The following is a 22,427-nucleotide window of genomic DNA, read 5'->3' on the forward strand; positions in this document are numbered from 1 at the left end:
AATAGGTTTAACAAGCACATATGACATAGAGCCATACTTTTAGTAGAATAGGACTTATCAAGCACACATAACATAATTATACACTACTTACAATATCATCCAGTTGAGTTACAGACGTAGTAAAAAAGAAGGATAGAAGTCAATTGTTGTCAAGCAAGTGGGGTACTATAATCCCACACTGCCCATCACGTTACAGACATAGTCAAAAAGAAGGATAGACGGAAGGCCATTGTACACCAAGTCTAGGTACCCACCAGCACTAAATATTACAAAAAATAATGCCATTCACATTCCATGGCAAACACATTCCATTTCAGCAAAGATGACTATTCACAAGACATCTGGCTCTCCCAGAACTTTTGTGCTTTTTCAACCACCATTTCCAAATTCTCATTGTGAGGCCCATTAAGTAGTTTCATTGCTGCCTTCATCCTCACCAGTTTATCTTCCACCTGTAGTACATAGACGTGGAACACGTTACAGCAATTAGTACTAGCAAGTGGGAGGGAGGAAGTTGGTAACGAAAAATACTAAGTTGTCGCCTGCTTACCCGAGGGAGTAAGTTGGACATGAACACATCATCCATTTGCATCCACTCCAACGTGCATATGGTGGACTGTTGAGTACTAGAAAACCAAATTAAACACAAAGTGATTACAAATGGATCCCAGATTTAGAAGTATTGATGACAGGCGTAAGTAGAGTTGGCTTTTAACTAAAAGCCACGTAGTGTGGAAAAGAGTTGAATATTTCCGTATTTGTAGAAGTTATTCGTTTCTAGTACACTAGAAGTAATAACTAGAGGAGTTTTGTTAACTAATTACCTCGTTGAGTGGTCTTCACAGGACCTTGCTTCCTCAATATCCCATGTGCCCAGCTCAAAGTTTCCTTCCAGGTAGTTATGAGGGTAGTATGAAGAAAACATCATACGACCAATGACTTTCCCCTGCAAAATTTGAAATGGTGTTAATAAATATGATCATGCAACATGATGGTAAATGATATGCACATAAATATAGTTAAGTTGACATGGACATGGACATGGACATACAATTGTCCTGATTGAGCGTTTCCTAGCAGCAGTTTGTTGTGAGTTGAGGTGACAGTCAACCAAGTAAATCACTGTTTCATCCATGGAAGCCACCATTAAGTACCAGTGTCCATTTGGCTCCATGATAGGCACATAGATCTGAACCAAAAAGAACCCATAAGTTGGTGTTTTAGTTACTTTAAGACATAAAAAAAAATACCACCTACATATTTGAGAGTTTCAAATGCGGCCATCCATTCTTCTGCAAAGTCAGGAAGCAAATCCTCCGACATCTTTCCCTTTAACACAGCCTCCTGCAAGTGTGGTATTAGTAAGCAATGTGAAGGGTGGGTATAAAACGCTGACCAGAAAAAAACAGACTAATAAATACCGCAAAGCGGGGTGGTAATATCCAGGCTGGTTGAGCGTCAGTGTTATGCTGATTCCAGTTAAGTTTCACAGCCATGAGTTCAATTATCTGAAAATAATTCCAGTTAAGCTTCACAAGCATAAAATAATAAGTTCAGCAAATTATAATTAATCATATGTGCCTTAATCATAACAAACCTTCTTGTCAATAACCCTATCTGGGCATAGAGTCATAAAGTGTTGCCTTGTCCCTATTGTGGATCCAATTTTCAACAGTTCCTCACTGCATGTGAACATTGTTCAAAAATGTCAAAATAGTCATATTTCCATTCCAACATTATGAATATATGTCATGGTGTCATCATAATTATGCATTTGACATACCTTGGGTCACCTTTAAGCTGAAATATGTATGCGCTTAGACGGAGTTCATCATCGGTTAACAACATATCTTGCGAGGGGCGAAAATTTGATTCCATTGACTATTCATGCCAAACGCAAAAACAAGAACCATTAAATATTTCATACCAATTTTTGGCCATAAAGTAATTTGAGTGAATTATAGTCACCTTTGGCAAAGTGTGGCCCACTTTTTTTTACATTTGTTTGGGTCCGGTGAAATATGTTGTCTAGCAATTTTTCTTGGTCTACGCATTGGCGTACCGTCAGTTGCAACCTGTTTCCCTTTCCCTTTGTCCTGCTATGTCATGGAAAATTACAATTAAAGTAGTGGCTGAGATGTGAAAAGGAAACATAGCTTTATGATGTAAATTTAAAACAATTGCAGTATGTGGACATACTTGACGAGGCTGTGTCTTGCGTTCCTTAGGCACATCTTTCATCCCAGATAAAGTCTTTGTAGATTGTGTTGGACCGTCCACAATCTTGCAATCATCAGAGTCTGAGTCAGAAACGTCAAAATCAACCTCCAAACCTTTGAGCAAATCTTTCCCCGTTAAAGTTGCCCTCTTTTTCGTGGATTTTTTGGGTACTTTCTCCGACCTTAAAGGTTCTGTTTGTCCTTCCATGATAATGGTCAGTCCCTCCTTTGGTGGTTGGTTCAGATCCACTTGATCATCATCAGACAGTGTCAGGTCTATGGACATATCCAAGTTTTTTTTCACTGCATCTAAGGTATGGCTTTCCTTCAGTACCCCTTTTGATGCAGATTGTCTAGGAGGAAATGTAGCAGTTGGGGTCTCATTTAGGTTAAGAACACCACTAGTATGCTGTGAGCAGCTCCCCTGAAATACAATTGGAGTGGCCTTTGGTGTGTCGATTGTGTTCTTCTGAAGCAAGGAACTTACTTTTTCATCCAGACTTTGAAGAAGCTTGGTATTGTTAGAAATTTATTCATCTATCTTGCCCACATGACGGTTCATTGCCTGTAAAAAATACCCAAGTTAGAATAATATGTTTTTAGTCGAAAAAATCACGTAAGGTGAATAATCTCAAGGACTATGAGCAAAAAATTTCACCTTCATGTAACCAATGAGGCTGTTCAAGGCCTTCAGTAAGGTGAATAACCCTTCAAGAAAATCACGTCTTCCCACTTGATCAAGCTGTACGGGTAGGGATGTTCATGCATGATGTATAAATAACAAAATGAGTAGTTGACGCAGGAAGTATAAGTGGCAAAAGAGTAGTTAGGACAACACGAAGCATTTATAATTCCTAAGCATAAAGAAATGTAGTTTTACAATTTCTAACTTCAAATTAAAGGCATAAGCATGTCAGGATATTCATTCATTACTGATAAAAGGCAGGGGCCTAAAATACAACCCCATTTTCCAAATTCTCCAGGTTTCCACTTGCAATGTCTCATTCGTATTCATTCATCCTAGTCAAGTGAAATAGTAATAGTGGACCACATGGCAACCCTTAATTTTTTTTTTGTTGTTTCAAACCCAAATAGCTGATATTAATTAATAAATACGTTATCCACAACAGACAAGTCCTGATCCAACAACATGAGACAAGGACAAACCACAAACAAGTCCAGATCCAACAACATGAGACAAGGACAAACCACAAACAAGTCCAGAACCAACAACAATAGTCAAAGACAAGCCAAAAACTTTTTAAAAAACCTTAAAATACAGGCTCCATTTGAACCTTTCTACTTTTCAACACAAACAACATAGTTTTTCAAAACAAACAACACAGTCAAAGAAAAAAAGGCACATAGGTCATGATTCGTACCATGTTCCTGAGATGATGCATTTCAGCTTCTGCCTCAGCTTCTATGTGCTCCTCTGTTTCAGCCTCTGGGTTCCCATGTTCAGTTTGTTCAGCATCAACATCCATATCATCTCCCACCCCTTGATGTTGTCTCTCCTCACGTCTGCACATAAATGTCAGCTATCAGAACCCAACAAAGCCTTAAAATAATTTGTTTTTTTTAAACACAAGCCAACTTTGCCCAAAAGCTTAGGCTCAAGGTTTGAAAAGGTTTTCAGAAGTTGCTACAACAAGCTAAGTTCATCTTTACGTACCTTGCCATCTCCAAAAAGTGGTTTTGAAATGAAATGTTTCTCCACAAAGCTAAGTCTGATCCTTGGTTTTCTAAGTGGTGGTTGTTTAGAGTGGTGGTACCTCTCAGATGAGTTGGGGATAAGAGCAACTCCAACGCTGGTTTCTTAACCAGGTTGGAGTTGCTAAGAAACCAAGGGCCAGTTTCTTACCCATTGGAGCAGGGTTCCTTAAGGTTCCTTAGCTAAGGAAAAGTGGGCAGAGTTGCTTCTGCAAGCAACTCTGCTTTATCAGTTTCTTAATTAAAATAACATACTTTCTCTCACATTCACTTCCAACAGATTTCAGAGGGAAGAAATAGTAGAAACAGATTGCATGAACTACCTACAATTTTATTCAAACAATAAAAATAGAAAATAATTACAAAGCTTCAGAAGATTAAATTTTTACAAAGAAAAATGAAAAAAAAAAATTACAGAAGCTGAAGGGTGTAAAGGAAAGCTTGATCCGGTTGTTTTTCTCCGATCTGGTGGCGGTGGCGGAGGGTGGAAGGCCTGCATGTCTCCGATCCAGTGCTTGAGGGGCGATTTGGGTCCGGATTGAAGCTTTGATGGCGGCTGGGGTAAGTTTTGGTTGCGGTGGTGGGTGTTTGGTGGCGATGAGGAGACGGTGAGGCGGGTTTGGTGGCGGTGAAGGTTGTTTGGTGGCGGGTGAGTGGCGGTGAGGTGGTTTTGGTTGTGGTTGTGGGTGTTTGGTGGCGGAGAGGTGGGTTTTGTTTGAGGTTGTGGGTGTTTGGTGGCGGTGAGGAGGCGGTGAGGTGGCGGGTCGAAGGAGGTGAGGAGTTGGCTGTGAGGAAGAAGAGAAGAGGAAGAAGAAAAGAAGAGCAGAGGAAGAGCAGAGGAAGAAGAAAAGAAGAGCAGAGGAAGAAGAAAGGGGAAACGGCTAGGGTTAATGAGGGAGGGAGTGATAAGGGAGTATTTATAGTGGATGACCGGGTTAGCCGGTCATCCAACCGTTTGGGACCGGTCCAGACCGGTTTTGACCGGCTGGACCCGGTTTTCTGCCCGTTTGGGCTTTTTTTTTTTTAAATTTTTTTGAATTTACCGGTTTGACCGGTTTTATTAAGTAAATTTAAATTAAATTTGTATAAATATTAATTAAATTATTTTTTAATTGATTTAGTATTAAATTTTAAATCTAAATTGTGTGAAAATAAATATTATTAATTTATGTTGTATGGTGGGACACGGGTGGGACCCTTCAAATAGTAATTTAAGAAACCATGGGTTGGAGCAAAATCTGGTTCAGTTCCTTAGGAGTTTCTTAAGTCTGATGTGGCAGTACGGGCCCACAGGAATAGTGCAGAATAGTGCTGAATAGTGTGTTAAGAAACCAGATAAGGAACCAAGGGTTGGAGTTGCTCTAATGCATTAAAAAAGGAGATCTAAATGATCTTCAATCAGTCAGACTATGAAATGACCCTAGCAATTTTTATGTTGAAATCAATTTCACACATGGACATCGTAATTTTTTGACCAAATGCAAGCAAGAAATGAGACGCCAATTAATCCCAGTCAGCAGAAATTCCAATTACAGGAATGGTCAACAAACAGGAAACGTGAAATTACGACATGCAAAACATACAAGGTACAAGTAGCCATTACACCCATTACAACAACAAAACTTAGCATCATAACGTCTTTGTAGCAAGGTGCACGATATTTACACACACAAAAGGAAGAAATAAGAAAACTTCATTATTGTGTCATTGGTCTGGCGACTTTTTTTTCCTTACTTCAAAGGTGGTTCAACATCCTCTTAAGGTCTAAGTTTTGTTGCTTCAGGCTTGCATTTTCCATGACCAGATCGAAGTTCTCAGCTTCTAGGCACTGGATTCGATCATTCTTCAACTGAACCGTATAATGGTTGTAGTCCTCAACAGATAAGTTATGCCAATTTTCCAACCTCCTTAGCCACTTAAGAGACACTTGTTCCATTGCCATTTCTGGTGAAGTCTCATAAGGGCCAACTTCAACAGGTGTCTCATGGATTTTTTCAGACCTCAAATAACACATATAGCTGTGGTGCGGTGACCCATTAATGATCTTTGCCGGATACGCAAAGAATTCAGGACAATCGATTCCAAGTACTTTACATGCCTCTATCAAGCAATCTTTCATGCTGAACTTCAGGACAACTTCGTCACCTTTGCTTCCTTGTGACGTTCCATGCACTGGGTCAGGCTTCCTTTCGTTATCTGAACAAAAAACAAGAGTGGTCAGCGTGTTCAACTTCTAAGTCAACAAAAAAAGGGGAAAAATAAGTGAAAAAGGGAGAAGCGGGATGATGGGGTTACGTAACTGGTCTGGCTGTTTTGTTGCACCGGTGAAAAAGGACTTGTGGACGCTTGAGAAAGGTTTGGTGTGCCCCCACTGATGCCCTCGCTATCAACATGATGCCAAGGATGAGAAGACGATGGGCTCTCCATTGAATCTGGGTTTGCAAAATACTCCTGTAGTGCTTGTTGGGCTTCTTCAAGGGTTCGGTACCTCTCGTGCCTATTGTTCTTGAAGCCATGAACCTGTGCCCGACATTCATCCCAGGAATAGTAAATTCCAGGATTCCTCCCCCTAAAGACTACATAGTATTTGTTGCCTTTACCAGTCATGGCAGAGGAAAGCTAAGGTTGAATGTATAACAACGGAGGTTGAGATGAATGGTAAACAAGTGAGGAGAAGCCAAAGTGAAGTTTTCCATTCAGGTTCCGTTCATTTATCATGGTTTCACGTTGTCTGATGGAAGGAGGAAAGAGTTAATATGTAATTAAAGGTCCCACCAGCCCCACTGTGAAGGAAATTATATCTACCTTGACACAATCAGTCAATATTCGATCACGTGCTTCGTACCAGTGCATAGCAGAGAATATGTGCTTTATCAGAGGCACAGAGTCTGGTCCCTTTCCATCAACTCGCTTGGCTTGTGTTGGAAGCCAATGAGAAGCATCGGGACTCACGAAAAAATGGTACGCGTAGAGGCTCAAATAATTAAATTTTATTTTACTATTTAAAAAATGATTTTAATAAGGCTAATATAATTAAACTAAATATGATTTTAATATTTCAAAAAATGTTTACCATAAGGGTCGAATAATTAAATATTTTTTTAATATGTGACAAATTTTTTATTATAAGGCTCAAATAATCAAACTCAAATAATCAAACATTATCTTAATATGTCAAAACTGTTTATTATAAGGCATGATCAAATAATTACAAATTTAAAAAATGTTTCTTATAAGGCTCAGATAATTATATATTATTTTACTATTTCAGAAATGTTTGTTATAAGGTTAAAGTAATTAAATAATATTTTAATATTTTAAACATGTTTATTATAAGGATGAAATAATTCAATATTATTATAATATTTTAAAATTGTTTACCATAAGGGTCAAATAATTAAATCTTATTTTAATATTTAAAAACGGTTTATTATAAGGCTCAATTAAATAAATATTATTTTAATATTTAAAAAACATGTTTAATATAAGCATATAAGGTCAAATAATTAAATATTATTTGAATATTTAAAAACATGTTTAATATAAGGCTCAATTAAATAAATATTATTTTAATATTTCAAAAACATGTTTAATATAAGCATATAAGGTCAAATAATTAAATATTATTTGAATATTTAAAAACATGTTTAATATGAGTCTATAAGGATCAAATAATTAAATATTCTTTAAATTTTTATAAAATGGTTTATTGTAAGGCTAAAAGAGTTAAATATTATTATAATATTTAAAAAAAATATTATAAGATAGGTGGTTCGTTGAAGGGAACAAGTGCATTAGGTGAATGACTGATGTAACGCGGACTTGCCTTGAGGGGGTGACCCGTGGAATGAGTGGGAGTAGTAAGGTTAGCGCCTGACCTAAATGAAGTAAGATAGGTGGTTCGTTGAAGGAGACAAGTGCATTAGGTGAATCACTGACGTAACGCATTAGGTGAATGACTGATGTAACGCGGACTTGACTTGAGGGGGTGACCCGTGGAATGAGTGGGAGTAGTAAGGTTAGCGCCTGACCTAAATGAAGTAAGATAGGTGGTTCGTTGAAGGAGACAAGTGCATTAGGTGAATCACTGACGTAACGCATTAGGTGAATGACTGATGTAACGCGGACTTGACTTGAGGGGGTGACCCGTGGAATGAGTGGGAGTAGTAAGGTTAGCGACTGACCTAAATGAAGTAAGATAGGTGGTTCGTTAACTAAGTGTCCTACAAAGAAAAGATTCATTCAGCGGAAGAAGTGAGTTAAGGTCAGGAATGAACTAAGTGGCCTACAAAAAAAAGATTCATTTAGCGGAAGAAGGTGCAGACTGGTTTTTTTTTTTTTTTTTTAGGAAAATGACAAATGACATCTTTCTAAATTTTTACAATATTTTGTTTACATTTTTTTCCATTACAATTCTTTTTCATTTTATTAATAACAAAACATTTTTTAACCTTTAATTTGTTTTCTTTTTTCATATAACCTAAACCTTTATTTTATTTGTAAATGGGAACGGGGCCAGATTTTTTTTCCTTCCAGACTTGGGCCCAAATCAATGGTAAAAAACACAAGGGTTCAGTTTTAAATGGGTCGGGTCATCTTTGTTCTGCAACCCGATACGTAATTCACCAAATTACTCACCGTTTTCAGATGGACACAACTGCGGATTTTGAGCAACCACAGAGACTTCAATAGGAACGCGGTTTTTGTGCGTTCATCGTTGCTGCGTTCATCGTTGCTGCGTTCATCGTCCCAAGATCAAAGGTAAAGTTTTTCTGTTCGTGATTTCCGATTTTGTTCCAACGAATCTTCATCGTTCAAATTAGGGTTTAGGTTTCCAATTGTCAACAAGGGAGAGAATCATGCAACGAAAATATGAGTAAATTACGGTTTAGGTTTCGAAGATATGTTGTTTATTTTCCATTTAGGGTTTCCATTTTGTCCTCTTCTTTATGCTCATCATTCCACTTGTAGTGTACCACCTTTTCTTCTCGTTTACACTACTATATATTACTAAGGGTTTTGTCGCTTTCAAACTTTTGGACCACCTTTTGTTGTCCTTTACCACCTACTGTACTTTCCATTTTCACCCAGTACGACATTTTGGAACATTTTGGATCCTGCATGTTGGAATTTAAAACTGCTTCTCTGTATGAAAATGGGTTTCATGGAATATTGTGTTGTTACTTTGCACTAATAGCTACCTATATACCAACCATACTTATGAACTGATGAACTGATTAATTATGAAATGAACATAGTGAAACACCTCCCTAATGAACCTCATGATTATGTCCCTCATATTTTCAGTGAGTCTGTATATGTCTAGAAACTTAAACTACTTTAACTTGCACTTACACTTGCTCATCAAAATTCTTTCATGCCTACTTCATTTATATTTAAAAATGTTAGCCCTCTTTAACCTGCACTTGCTGTATCAGTTGATTTATTTGTTGTAATGGAGCCCCCCAGAACTGTGGGTGAAGATCCATTTCACACACAATTTGGAATGTGGTGGAGACCAGGGCAGGTATTATCCAACCTTGTTTTAGGTGTTCCTATGGACACATTTTTTAGTTTACCTATCTGTTAAGTACATTGTTCTTAAAATGCAGGACTTTATCTACATAAGCAGAAGGTTCTATGCAAATTGGGAAACCGTACTTGCTGGACAAGAGGTGGTGGTTGCAGACCCCAATGGAACCACAACACAGTTCACCATAGGATTGAAGCATGGGAGGCCTGCATTTACCAATGGGGTGCAGCAGTGTGCTGATTTTTACTCATTGCAGACCAAAGCTTTGTGGCACTTCAAGTACATCGAACCTCTAACTTTCTTCTTCCGCATTTTCCCTGATGGAGGACCGGAAATTGAATACCCAGAGGTCATACACATATTGTCTGATACTGATTCTGAGGATGATGACTTTGACCAAGACAATAATTGGCATAAGGTTGTGACTAAAAGGATAGCAGATGGTAGAAACCCTTTGGTAAAATATTCTCACTTCATTTCATTTCATTTTACTAAGCTTAATATCCCCAATTGACCTCATCCTATGAAATATTGCAGCATTTTTATTGTTGTGACTAAAAGGCTGGTGATTTTTATTGTTGCAGCATTTACCTGCAAAGGTGGCAGGCAGAATCCTAAATACTGGAATGGCAACAATTAATGTGAGCCTGTCAAACGGGACCGCTGCTGCCGATTGTCAAATTCGTCCCTGTGAAAGAGGCAAAAATGAAGCTTATTTATGTCATGGCTGGTATGGGCTGTGCAAGCAGTTGCAAATGACCCGTGGAAGCACCATGTACTTCACTTTTCTCCCGGATGAGCTACGACTTCTCATGAGTGTAGTCCGCAACAATTAGCCTTCTTTATGCCTATGTTTATGACTTCTGTAAGGAGTATCAAGTGCTTGTTGTGTTGTTTATGAACTTTGAGTCATCCTATCCTTAATTTCTAGAGGTGTTTATGAACCATGTTGGACATCTTATTCAGACAATCTGTATCAAATTTGGATATCTTATTCAGTCATCTTATCATCGTTCAACTTTATTATCATGTTGTAGTTCAATCATGTTGTACTTCATAGATGAGGTGATGAATTTCTCTTTCAACTTTATTATCATGTTTAAGGGCACATTGCTTACAATCTTTTTTATTTACACCTAACCCATTTCAAAGCTCTTTTCGTAATTAAATCCGGAACTCTTTACTTTTTTTCCTCATTTAAACCAGCCTGAACAACTACCTCTTCCAGCCAGACTATGTCTCATACCTCTTCCAGCCAGTCTATGCCTCATGAAATTAACTACAGCATCCATAAGGCCAAATTCTCAGAACCTCTCTGCCCCTTGTTGCAACATTGTAATCTTCCTCGCAACACTTAAAAAAGCTACGTAAAGTAAGCAAGCCCAAGATAGCTTTGTCTTACAGATCTTAGATTCCTTATCAATGACTAACTACACCAAATTGTATCAAAATCATAATAAATCAGGGTACCATAAATCAGCCTTATATAACAATGGTGCACTTATATAACAATGGTGCAACATTAATAAGACTTATATAATGGGTGACTAAGGTCACCAAAACAATACATTCAGTGACTGAATTAAGGGCCACAGTGAGTGAATCAAGGGTGTAGCATTAATGAAGAAACGCAGGAAAATAGGTTCCTTTTTTTTGAGTTCACGGCCCTGAAGTTATTACAACAAATGGGAGTTTTGGGATGCTGCTGTACCAAACTCAGTTTTCATTCAGACATTTCATCGAACAATTGGCATGCAATGGGAGTTTTGGGATGCTGCTGTACCAAACTCAGTTTTCAGTCAGGAATTTCATCGAACAATTGGCATGCTGCTGTACCAAACTCACCAACACAACCAAACGTACGCGTCCTGACCTCTCTACACCCACGCTTCAAGGTTTTGCGATCAGCCAAACCGAGATCATTTCATTTCGAAACCTAACTCAGAGCTGCTTTACACCACAACAATGGAGTCTCTGATACATGGACGGACTCTCTGATACATGGACGAAAGTCAAAAACGTCAGATTCAGAAAATAGAAGAAGGTGAACAGTGAAGGAAATGGGACCACAATCAATGTGAAAAACAATAGAGTCATAAAAGGTACAGGGGTGCCTTAGCAAATATTCAAAATTCTATGAGTAAAGCCATGTTTACCTGATTACCAAGTTCAAGGTTCAACATCATGACCACACACTTAAAATATTAATATATCCATGGTCTAGAACACTGGTTCACCCATGGACCAATTTCATACTTGACCACCCTAGTGGCCACCCAAACCTTATACTATACAACATGTCAAATAGACCATTTGAACTTTTCTCACTTTGTTGATACACTAATTTGAGCGTCAGACTATCTTTACTAGTCAGTCTAAAGATATTCGAGGCGAGTTATTTAAGCCATATTTATTTTGTTCCACCGACTTCAACTTCAATTTTGCCTCTTGGCTTTCGTAACTTACTCACTGTGATAGTCATAGTTTGATGGTGTAACACCCCAATTTCTCAACTGAGGAGTCACATTAGTAACCTAACAAAGTCTAAGGACCAATCTGCAATCCCTAAAAACCAAGGGAATTTTTTTTCTGTAAAACAACTAAACACTTCGGCTAAAAGGTTGGAAACATACCATAACTTTATTTAGATAACTTGTTTCCCGATATACAGTAATAATAGTTTACAATACCATAAGTAAGGTTCAGAATAAACATGCGCACTTTAACAGTGGCGGAAGCAAGACTTTAATAACAGAGTTCTCATAAAGTAAAAGAGACTCCAACATAATCCACAAGAAGAGAAGCAAAGCTGCTTCTCATACCTCTACTCCACCGCTTACAACTCGATCTCCAACTCGAGTAGCTATGCCTCGGCGGAAGGATCTCCATCGCCTAATAGCGTTAAGCGCCCAAATAACAAGTAGCAAATAGAAAGGGTTAACTCCATGCAATTACCATGTATAAAAGAGAAAAATCATGCTGTTCGAATTTAATTACCTGGCATGGTAAATAACTAGCAATATAACTCAACTCATATATCAACAACTTAAACATAAATCGGACTCAGATAATAATAACCTCAACAATGTAACATCAAATCAGATATCAATAAACCAATACGAAAATCCAACAACATAGGGTCAGGTGTTAGTTCCCTATAATGCAACTATATGCTGCTAACAAAATGGATCGATCAATATCGTCTCTCAAGACGGGACAATGATAGGACACACCTCCTCATCGCCACTTATAACGTCATACATGACGGGACAATCATAGGACACACCTCCTAATCGCCACTTAACGTCACACAAGACGGGACAATGATAGGACACACCTCCTCATCGCCACTTGACTCAAGCCCTATATGCCAAGTCAGACAATAACAAAGCCCACCCAAGGACCAATCCAAAGTAACCACATGTTCCATCCACTAGGAAGCAGTAACGACAGAAACCAGTAAACGGCCGAAGCCTCTCAGAAAACATTTTCCAAATCCAGCATAATAATCATAATCATCTGCCAATCAATATAAACATCTTCATCTCAAACACAGGCAGTGCGATAAAAGCATGCAAGACTCAAAGACGCTCTAAAACTGAGTTACCCTTACCTTCGTGAGTAGAAGTTGGGCATGGAAATTGCGAACCTAGAACAAAGAAAACACAATCATCAACACAAGCTTCACTAGGAGCAACACGATCTACTAATACTAATCGAAATCGTAAAGAAAGCCTCTAAAGCTTCAGAGTTCCTATTTAGGCACAAATTGACAACGGAGACTTCGTTCGCTAAAACGAGCATAACTCGAGCTACAGAACTCAGAATGACACGAAACCGGCGCCAAAATTTCGACAATTGAAAGAGCTACGCAATGACTCAGGTCATAGAGACCCAAAAATTATTTTTGGACACGGTACCCAAGCAATTAGGTTTCGGCCACTATGGAAAATAGGGTTTTCGAACTTTTTCTTCGATCTAAATCAATTCACAAGGTAGTTTTAGGGTAAAACTAAGGCAAAGAAATTGTCGGAACAATTTTCGGACAATCGGGTCGAAATACGACTATCCAGGGGCATTTTGGTCCAAAATAAAGGCTCAAAACTTCAAAGTTATCAGTTCGGAAAACAAATTTGACAGCATTGATCCTCATGACATCCGTGACAACAAATCCTAAAGGCACGAAGTCAGATTACAGCTTTTCGACAATAAAGTTTCGAAATGTGCGACTAATGGGGTTTTGAATCAATTTTTCAGATCTTGGACAACTGAATCGCAATCGGCGATTACTGACAGAGGTTTTAGACTCATGGGAACATAAGGAACATAACCCAACCAAGAAATCAAGGAAATCGGACAATTTTAGAAAAAGCTCAAAACTGTGAGCACATAAACGACTTCAGAAACGCAACAGAAACAGTAAACAGAGGTAGGATTCATGCTAGTTACCTCAATACCTAGAAGTAGGGACGAACTGCACGAAGATTGGTCAAGTTTTCGCGAAAATCTCTCCTCTCCTCCTCTCTCCTTGCTCGCGGCCTTGAATGGGTGAGAATGAAGAGATTTTGCTTTTTCGAGCTATTTATAGGCAGGTGAAATCGCGGGAAAATGAAAATTTCGCGATTCCGATTTTTGCAGCACGTCCACCGAGGAATTCTAAGAGAGATTCTGGCGTCAGAATTCCAGAACTCAAAACAATTATCTATGATTTGGGAAAAACGATATCTAAAATCCCAAAGGCGGTGTAAGTTAATCTGTCCCGTTAAACTACTTTTTGCTGTGATGCTCAGACGACAAAACTTCCTTCTGAAGAAAGATTGGAAATGTCGAAACAAATCTGGCAACGCGGACGGAAACTTCGTTAGAAGTCCCGAATAGAAAAAGTCTTCATCCATCGCTCGAATCTAGGGTTTCGAAGCAAGGAAATTAGCGTCGTCGGACTTCCGAAAAGTGAATACTATCGTGCGTACAGTCTAGAGTTCCGAAATGAAACGCTGGTCGAAGGAAAAATAAAGAAAATCTTTAAATTTTCCAAGGATTCGAAATCTCACTTAAAACGTTGCTCTAAAGCGAAATTAGTCTATTCTGGACACGCTTGCCATAAGGCGGGTGTGCAGACGACTCGCTCTAATTCCTAAAATGACTACGCAACATTCCTCAAGCAATTCCTGAACTTTCTTCTTCATTAATCTTTCTCAAATATCAAACTCCTGTCACGCTTACACTGATTCTACGCGTGAGTCGGAAATTAGCTTGTTCTGAAAATCCAGGTCTTACAATACTACCCCCCAAAAAGAAAGTTTCGTCCTCGAAACTTAAGGCTCAGTGAAGAGTTCCGGATACTGTTCCTTCATCCTCTCTTCTAGTTCCCAAGTAGCATCGCCCGTGACTTGGTTCCAAATCACTTTTACCAGAGGAACCTGCTTGTTCCTCAACTGCTTGATCCTACGTTCCTCAATCCTCATTGGTGCCACTTCAAAAGACAAGTTGTCTCTAAGCTGAATATCATCTTCCTTGATGATGTGAGAGGGATCAGGAATATACTTCCTCAATTGTGACACGTGTAGCACATCATGAATCTTGGAAAGAAAAGGTGGCAACGCAATCCGATAAGCTACTTTACCGACTCGCTCGATAATCTGATACGGTCCAATGAACTTCGGTGTCAGCTTCCTCGACTTTATCGCTCTTCCCACTCCGGTAGTTGGTGTCACGCGAAGAAACACATGGTCTCCCGCCTCAAACTCTAACTCTCTCCGTCGTGTGTCAGCATAACTCTTCTGTCGACTCTGTGACGTCCTCATCTTCTCTTGTATTTGCTTCACTTTCTCAGTAGTTTGTTGTACTAATTCAGGTCCAACGAGAAGATGTTCGCCATCTTGAAACCAACATAAAGGAGTTCTACATCTCCTCCCATACAAAGCCTCATAAGGTGCCATTCCAATACTATCATGAAAACTGTTGTTATAAGTAAACTCGATCAACGGCAACAGCTCATCCCAGCTTTCTTGACTATCCAGAACACAGGCTCGCAGCAAGTCTTCCAATGACTGTATTGTCCTCTCTGTCTGTCCATCCGTCTGAGGGTGATAGGCAGAGCTCAACCTCAACTTCGTCCCAAGCGCCTCGTGCAACGCCTTCCAGAAATGCGAAGTAAACTTCGGATCTCTGTCAGAAACAATACTCGATGGTACTCCATGAAGTCGTACAATCTCAGCGACATACACTTTTGCAAGTGCCTCCACATTGAACGTGGTCTTCACCGGTATGAAATGTGCTGACTTCGTCAGACGGTCCACAATGACCCAAATGGAATCAAATCTCTTCCTCGTAGCTGGCAAAGCTACCACGAAATCCATAGAGATACTGTCCCACTTCCACTCCGGCACATCAAGTGACTGTAACATACCCGCAGGCTTTTGATGTTCTATCTTCGCCTTCTGACATGTCAGACATGCCGCCACAAACTCTGCTACATTCTTCTTCATTCCTGGCCACCAAAAATTCAACTTTAGATCTTGATACATCTTTGTCGATCCCGGATGAATACTCAATCTGCTCTTGTGACCTTCGTCAAGAATCATCCTTCTCAACTCCATGTCCAATGGTACGCAGACACGTCCTTTGCAACGCAGAATGTTGTCGGTTCCTACCTCAAAATCCGGCGCTTTTCCCAAAATGATCAAGTTCCGTTTCTCGATCAGCTCCTCATCTAACAGTTGTTTCACCTTGATCTCGTTCAGAAAATCACTAGTGATCGTCACCATCCCAAAGCTCAATTTTCCAGGTGTCACTTGCATACCCAAACTGAGGTCGCGAAAAGTCTCGATAAGTTCCAATTCCTTAATCATCAACGATGAAACATGAATTGTCTGGCGACTCAGTGCGTTGAAGGTATGAAAAACGGTAGAAAGGGGGGGGTTTGAATAACGTTTTCAGTACAAAACTTCCACCTTAAGGATTTTGGTAAATCTTTCGAGAACTTAAGTGCTAAAGATAAGAGATAGAAAAGCACACAAGAATTTTATCCTGGTTCACTTGATAAATCCCTCAAGCTAATCCAGTCCACCCGTTAAGGTGATTTCTTCCTTCTTAGAATGAAGGCAATCCACTAATCAGATAATCGTTACAACTGCACTTGAAACCTACAAGTGACTAACAATTACACTGACTTAGCTCACACTAAGATTCACTCTCTTAGTCTTCTCTAGGATCCGATCAACCTTGATCTCCTAAAGGAACTACCACTAAGATTCACTCTCTTAGTCTTCTTAAGGATACTGACCTACCCGGTCCCTTAAGGAAAATCAAACAACTGTTTGAGGTTGGTGTTTACAAAGGCTTGCTTCTAAATAAGCTGAGTGTAAACTAAATAAATTTCAGATGAAAGAAAGCTTAGAATATTTTGAATATGTCTTGCGCGTGTATGTTGCTTCTTGCTTGTTTTTTCTAGCCGCTTCTTTCAATCTTCAGCCTCTATATATACTCCAAGGATTAGGGTTGAGCGTTGCATGGGAAATGCTACCGTTGGAGGGCAGTTCTGGAAAATCCAGCTTCTGCAGTGGCTGAGAACGTTAGGTAGGTCGTCAGGAAGGTACACTTGCTTTTGTACTTGGATAGCGACTTGACCTTTTAACCTAGGAGACTTCTGATCAGGGGAATACTTCAAATTGGAACTTGTGAAGCCGGTTGATCAGAGTCAGAGGGAAAGCACAGATCCTCTGACCATTGTATCTTCTGATTCTGAACTCAGAGGGAAGAACATGGCCTTCAGAGTTTCTTGCTTCTGGACTTCAGAGTTTCCACTATTCAGCTTCTGGATCTTCAGAGTCTTCTACACCATCAGAACATCTGAACCTTCAGTGTTTCTTGGTTGTCAGAACTTCTGGATCTTCAGAGCTTCTAGCGACTGAGTTCAAATCAGAGTTTGTATAGCTTCAGAACTTCTGAAGCATTTCCACTGTTCATACTGAACATGGTGAATGCGAAAGCGTTGCTTGGGTCACTCTTTATACACAGTGCTTCTGATTTGTGTGAGATTGAGTTGAGGTCAGAGCCTGTAAATAGCACACTCAGAAAAACACGTTAGAGTACCACAATTGTTCATATCAAAAGGTTAACTTGTAATCATCAAAACATAGAGTTGTACTACTAGATCAAAACTTGATCTTACATGCGTCTGCTACAACATTTGCTTTTCCTGGGTGGTACAACAAAGTGAAATCATAGTCCTTGATGAATTCCACCCAACGCCTTTGTCTCATATTCAGATCCTTCTGATCGAACAGGTACTTCAAGCTCTTATGATCACTAAAAACAGTGAAAGTGCTCCCATAAAGATAGTGCCTCCAAATCTTGAGCGCAAATACCACAGCCGCTAACTCCAAATCGTGCGTAGGATAGTTCCGTTCATGTATCTTCAATTGCCTTGAAGAATAAGCCACAGCCTTTCGGTGTTGCATCAACACACAACCCAAACCTTGGTACGAAGCATCGCAGTAAACCTCGTAGGGTTCCTTCTCTTGTGGTAATGTCAGAACTGGCGCGGTCGTCAAACGCTTCTTCATATCTTGGAAACTCTGTTCACAATCCTCTGTCCAAGCAAAAGGTTGGTTCTTCCGGGTGAGTTTCGTCAATGGTCCTGCAATCTTAGCAAAACCTTCGATGAATCGTCGGTAATATCCAGCTAAACCGATGAAACTCCTTATATCTGTCACAGTCTTAGGACGCTCCCATGCAAGTACCGCTTCCACTTTACTGGGATCCACAGCAATACCCTCCTTTGAGATGACATGTCCTAAAAACTTTACTTCTTCGAGCCAAAATTCACACTTTGTCGCGTTAGCATACAGTACCTTATCCCGAAGAACTTGTAATACTTGACGTAGATGTTCCTCGTGTTCTTCACGATTCCTCGAGTAGATCAAGATGTCGTCGATGAACACCACAACGAAGCGATCCAAGAATGGATGAAAGATCCTATTCATGTAGTCCATGAATACAGCTGGTGCATTCGTAACTCCAAACGGCATCACCAAGTACTCATAGTGCCCATAGCGTGTCCTAAACGCCGTCTTTTGAATATCCTCATCCTTGACTCTAATCTGGTGATATCCCGATCTCAGGTCAATCTTCGAGAAAATAGCAGCACCCTTCAACTGATCCATAAAATCGTCAATCCTTGGCAACGGATAACGGTTCTTTATCGTGACTTTGTTCAACTGTCGATAATCCACACAAAGTCGCGATCTTCCGTCTTTCTTCTTCACAAGCAGCACTGGCGCTCCCCACGGAGAAACGCTAGGTCGGATAAACCCCTTCTTGGTTAAATCTTCGAGTTGACTCTTCAGCTCAGTCAGTTCTGCCGGTGCCATACGATACGGTGCGATTGATATAGGTCCAGTGCCTGGGGCTATATCAATTGTGAACTCCATATCTCTGACCGGAGGTATTCCAGGTACGTCTTCGGGGAACACATCCTCGAAATCTTGCACAACAGCAATTCCGTGTACTCCATTCTCCTTAGCTTCCACCACGGTTGTAGACATGAGAGAACTCAAAGCTCCTTTCCTCAAAGAAAGCTTTAAAAGTACGAGTTCAGGAACTCAGCGAGTCCAGCATCGGGAAAGATAACTACCTTATTGGCGCAATCAAGAAGAACATGATGGTGGGACAACCAATCCATGCCTATGATCACATCCAATCCCTTGAGAGGTAAACAGATTAAGTTTGCTACAAACTTCTTATCTAGGTACATCCAAGGACATTCCAGACATGCAGTGTTAGTTACTAGACTCTTAGATGCAGGGGTAGACACTGTCAAGTCAAACGGTAGCTTTGACACTTCTAGCTTTAACCTTGCCGCACAAGCTATATCTATAAATGAATGCGTAGCACCAGAATCAAATAGCGCTATAAGGGAATTACCCGCAATCTCGCAGGTACTGCGGATCAGACCATCGTCTTCCTCAGCTTCAGTTCCACTGATCGAGTAGACCCTTCCACCAGCAGTAGGCCTCCTAGCCCCAGCAACATTTGCAGCAGCCTCAACTTTAGGAATCCTGCACTCTGCAGCAGTGTGGCCTGGCTTGTTGCAGTTCCAACACGCCGCAAGACTCTCAGAACAGTGGTTGGCATAGTGCCCCTTTTTGTTGCACCTGAAGCAAGTCACATCCTCCCGATTCCCAGATGGGGTTCTTAGTGCAATTGCATTTCCACCAGTAGGATAAAAGGACCCAGAAGTTGTCCCCCTACCCTGAGGATGAACATACGGCTTCTTCTGGAAATGCCTACCCTTGTCACCTCTTCCTTGGTTAGTCCTAGCCGGACCTCCACTTCCTTGGTAAGGCTTGTTCAGACCTTGGAATTTGCCCCTTGCATTATCAATGGCCTCAATCCCCTTGGTCTTCTCCACCAGCACTTGGTAGCGATTCAGTCCTAGCGGTTGCACCGCCCTCTGCAGCTCATAACACAGCCCCTCAATGAATCGCTCACACATGTAGCCTTCATCAATCTGTCCTCTAAAGTAACGGAAGTGTTTAGCCAACGACTCCAACTTTGCAGCATACTCAGCAACGGTCATGCCTCCTTGACGGAGTCTCAGAAATTGTGCTTCCTTAGCGGCTCTAGCACTTCTAGGAAAGTACTTGTCCAAGAAAGCTCCACGGAAACACTCCCAAGTGATGGCTTGATGGTCAGCCTCCATCATAGCCCTAGCCCCACGCCACCAATACTCAGCTTCACCCGTTAGCAGGTAGGTTGCATAATCAACTTTCATCTCTGCAGTTGTACGCAAGAAGGTAAAGATCTTCTCCAACTCTTGGAGCCATAAGTCAGCTTCTTCCGGATCGAAGCCCCCAGAGAACTTCGGCGGATCCTGACGCTTGAAATCATTCAGACCCCTGGTCTGAGCAGCAGCTAATTCACGTTCCTCCCGCTGAACACGGCGAGCATTCTCTTCAGCTTGGTTTTGTGCAGCCACCAAAGCAGCAGTAGCAGCACGTTGAGCTTCAGCTTCCTCCCTTGCAGCAGTGTTAGTAACTTGTTGTGCCATAAGGGCAGTCAGATTAGCAATAGCTTGCTCCATCGGATTCATGCTGTCTGAACCTTGAGTCTCGATCGGTTGTGGAAACCTCCTGTTCCTGTTTTCATGAACAGTCAAAGACCACAACAGATACTCAGGCCAGAACAACACAAAGTTCTATAATAACTAACTATGTATATACTTATATCAAATGTATAATTAACAATAACTAGCATAAGGTTATTCACTTACGAATAACCTTCAAAAATAATCTATATAAACAGTAATCAAGCACACTCTTCCTCTGATTGACACCCCATCAATCGGTCTCAGAGTTCAAACATCTTAAGCAGGCACTCTACCCAAAAGCTATGGTTTTCTAGACCAAAGCTCTGATACCACAATTGTAACACCCCAATTTCTCAACTGAGGAGTCACATTAGTAACCTAACAAAGTCTAAGTACCAATCTGCAATCCCTAAAAACCAAGGGAATTTTTTTTCTGTAAAACAACTAAACACTTCGGCTAAAAGGTTGGAAACATACCATAACTTTATTTAGATAACTTGTTTCCCGATATACAGTAATAATAGTTTACAATACCATAAGTAAGGTTCAGAATAAACATGCGCACTTTAACAGTGGCGGAAGCAAGACTTTAATAACAGAGTTCTCATAAAGTAAAAGAGACTCCAACATAATCCACAAGAAGAGAAGCAAAGCTGCTTCTCATACCTCTACTCCACCGCTTACAACTCGATCTCCAACTCGAGTAGCTATGCCTCGGCGGAAGGATCTCCATCGCCTAATAGCGTTAAGCGCCCAAATAACAAGTAGCAAATAGAAAGGGTTAACTCCATGCAATTACCATGTATAAAAGAGAAAAATCATGTTGTTCGAATTTAATTACCTGGCATGGTAAATAACTAGCAATATAACTCAACTCATATATCAACAACTTAAACATAAATCGGACTCAGATAATAATAACCTCAACAATGTAACATCAAATCAGATATCAATAAACCAATACGAAAATCCAACAACATAGGGTCAGGTGTTAGTTCCCTATAATGCAACTATATGCTGCTAACAAAATGGATCGATCAATATCGTCTCTCAAGACGGGACAATGATAGGACACACCTCCTCATCGCCACTTATAACGTCATACATGACGGGACAATCATAGGACACACCTCCTAATCGCCACTTAACGTCACACAAGACGGGACAATGATAGGACACACCTCCTCATCGCCACTTGACTCAAGCCCTATATGCCAAGTCAGACAATAACAAAGCCCACCCAAGGACCAATCCAAAGTAACCACATGTTCCATCCACTAGGAAGCAGTAACGACAGAAACCAGTAAACGGCCGAAGCCTCTCAGAAAACATTTTCCAAATCCAGCATAATAATCATAATCATCTGCCAATCAATATAAACATCTTCATCTCAAACACAGGCAGTGCGATAAAAGCATGCAAGACTCAAAGACGCTCTAAAACTGAGTTACCCTTACCTTCGTGAGTAGAAGTTGGGCATGGAAATTGCGAACCTAGAACAAAGAAAACACAATCATCAACACAAGCTTCACTAGGAGCAACACGATCTACTAATACTAATCGAAATCGTAAAGAAAGCCTCTAAAGCTTCAGAGTTCCTATTTAGGCACAAATTGACAACGGAGACTTCGTTCGCTAAAACGAGCATAACTCGAGCTACAGAACTCAGAATGACACGAAACCGGCGCCAAAATTTCGACAATTGAAAGAGCTACGCAATGGCTCAGGTCATAGAGACCCAAAAATTATTTTTGGACACGGTACCCAAGCAATTAGGTTTCGGCCACTATGGAAAATAGGGTTTTCGAACTTTTTCTTCGATCTAAATCAATTCACAAGGTATTTTTAGGGTAAAACTAAGGCAAAGAAA

The 22,427-nt window shown here is 40.2% G+C and overlaps 2 protein-coding genes across 4 annotated transcripts; both read right to left on the bottom strand.

Annotated features, from left to right (window-relative positions):
• Positions 1 to 54: 54 nt before the first annotated feature.
• LOC130730311 (uncharacterized) lies at positions 55 to 4,928 on the bottom strand. 3 transcript variants are annotated; one of them, XM_057582280.1, is made up of 13 exons: positions 3,895 to 4,928; positions 3,602 to 3,743; positions 2,878 to 2,961; positions 2,200 to 2,784; positions 1,969 to 2,096; positions 1,784 to 1,881; positions 1,598 to 1,682; positions 1,422 to 1,508; positions 1,258 to 1,344; positions 1,052 to 1,189; positions 825 to 946; positions 551 to 626; positions 55 to 452 (listed from the first exon to the last, which is right to left on the bottom strand). In XM_057582280.1, exons 6-13 carry the CDS (start codon positions 1,876 to 1,878, stop codon positions 327 to 329), a joined length of 816 nt encoding a protein of 271 aa, XP_057438263.1. In that variant the 5' UTR covers positions 1,879 to 1,881; positions 1,969 to 2,096; positions 2,200 to 2,784; positions 2,878 to 2,961; positions 3,602 to 3,743; positions 3,895 to 4,928; the 3' UTR covers positions 55 to 326. The 3 variants fall into 3 exon arrangements, with proteins under 3 accessions (XP_057438263.1, XP_057438264.1, XP_057438265.1); XM_057582281.1 differs by having other exon boundaries at positions 1,969 to 2,099; XM_057582282.1 differs by having other exon boundaries at positions 4,348 to 4,919.
• A 507-nt stretch (positions 4,929 to 5,435) lies between these two features.
• Positions 5,436 to 6,678, bottom strand: LOC130732623 (uncharacterized). The gene is made up of 2 exons (XM_057584636.1): positions 6,233 to 6,678; positions 5,436 to 6,128 (listed from the first exon to the last, which is right to left on the bottom strand). The coding sequence occupies exons 1-2, from the start codon at positions 6,537 to 6,539 to the stop codon at positions 5,668 to 5,670; spliced, it is 768 nt and encodes a 255-aa protein (XP_057440619.1). The 5' UTR covers positions 6,540 to 6,678; the 3' UTR covers positions 5,436 to 5,667.
• Positions 6,679 to 22,427: the final 15,749 nt, after the last annotated feature.

Source organism: Lotus japonicus, chromosome 1 (genome assembly GCF_012489685.1).
Source record: "Lotus japonicus ecotype B-129 chromosome 1, LjGifu_v1.2".
Taxonomy (NCBI): domain Eukaryota; kingdom Viridiplantae; phylum Streptophyta; class Magnoliopsida; order Fabales; family Fabaceae; genus Lotus; species Lotus japonicus.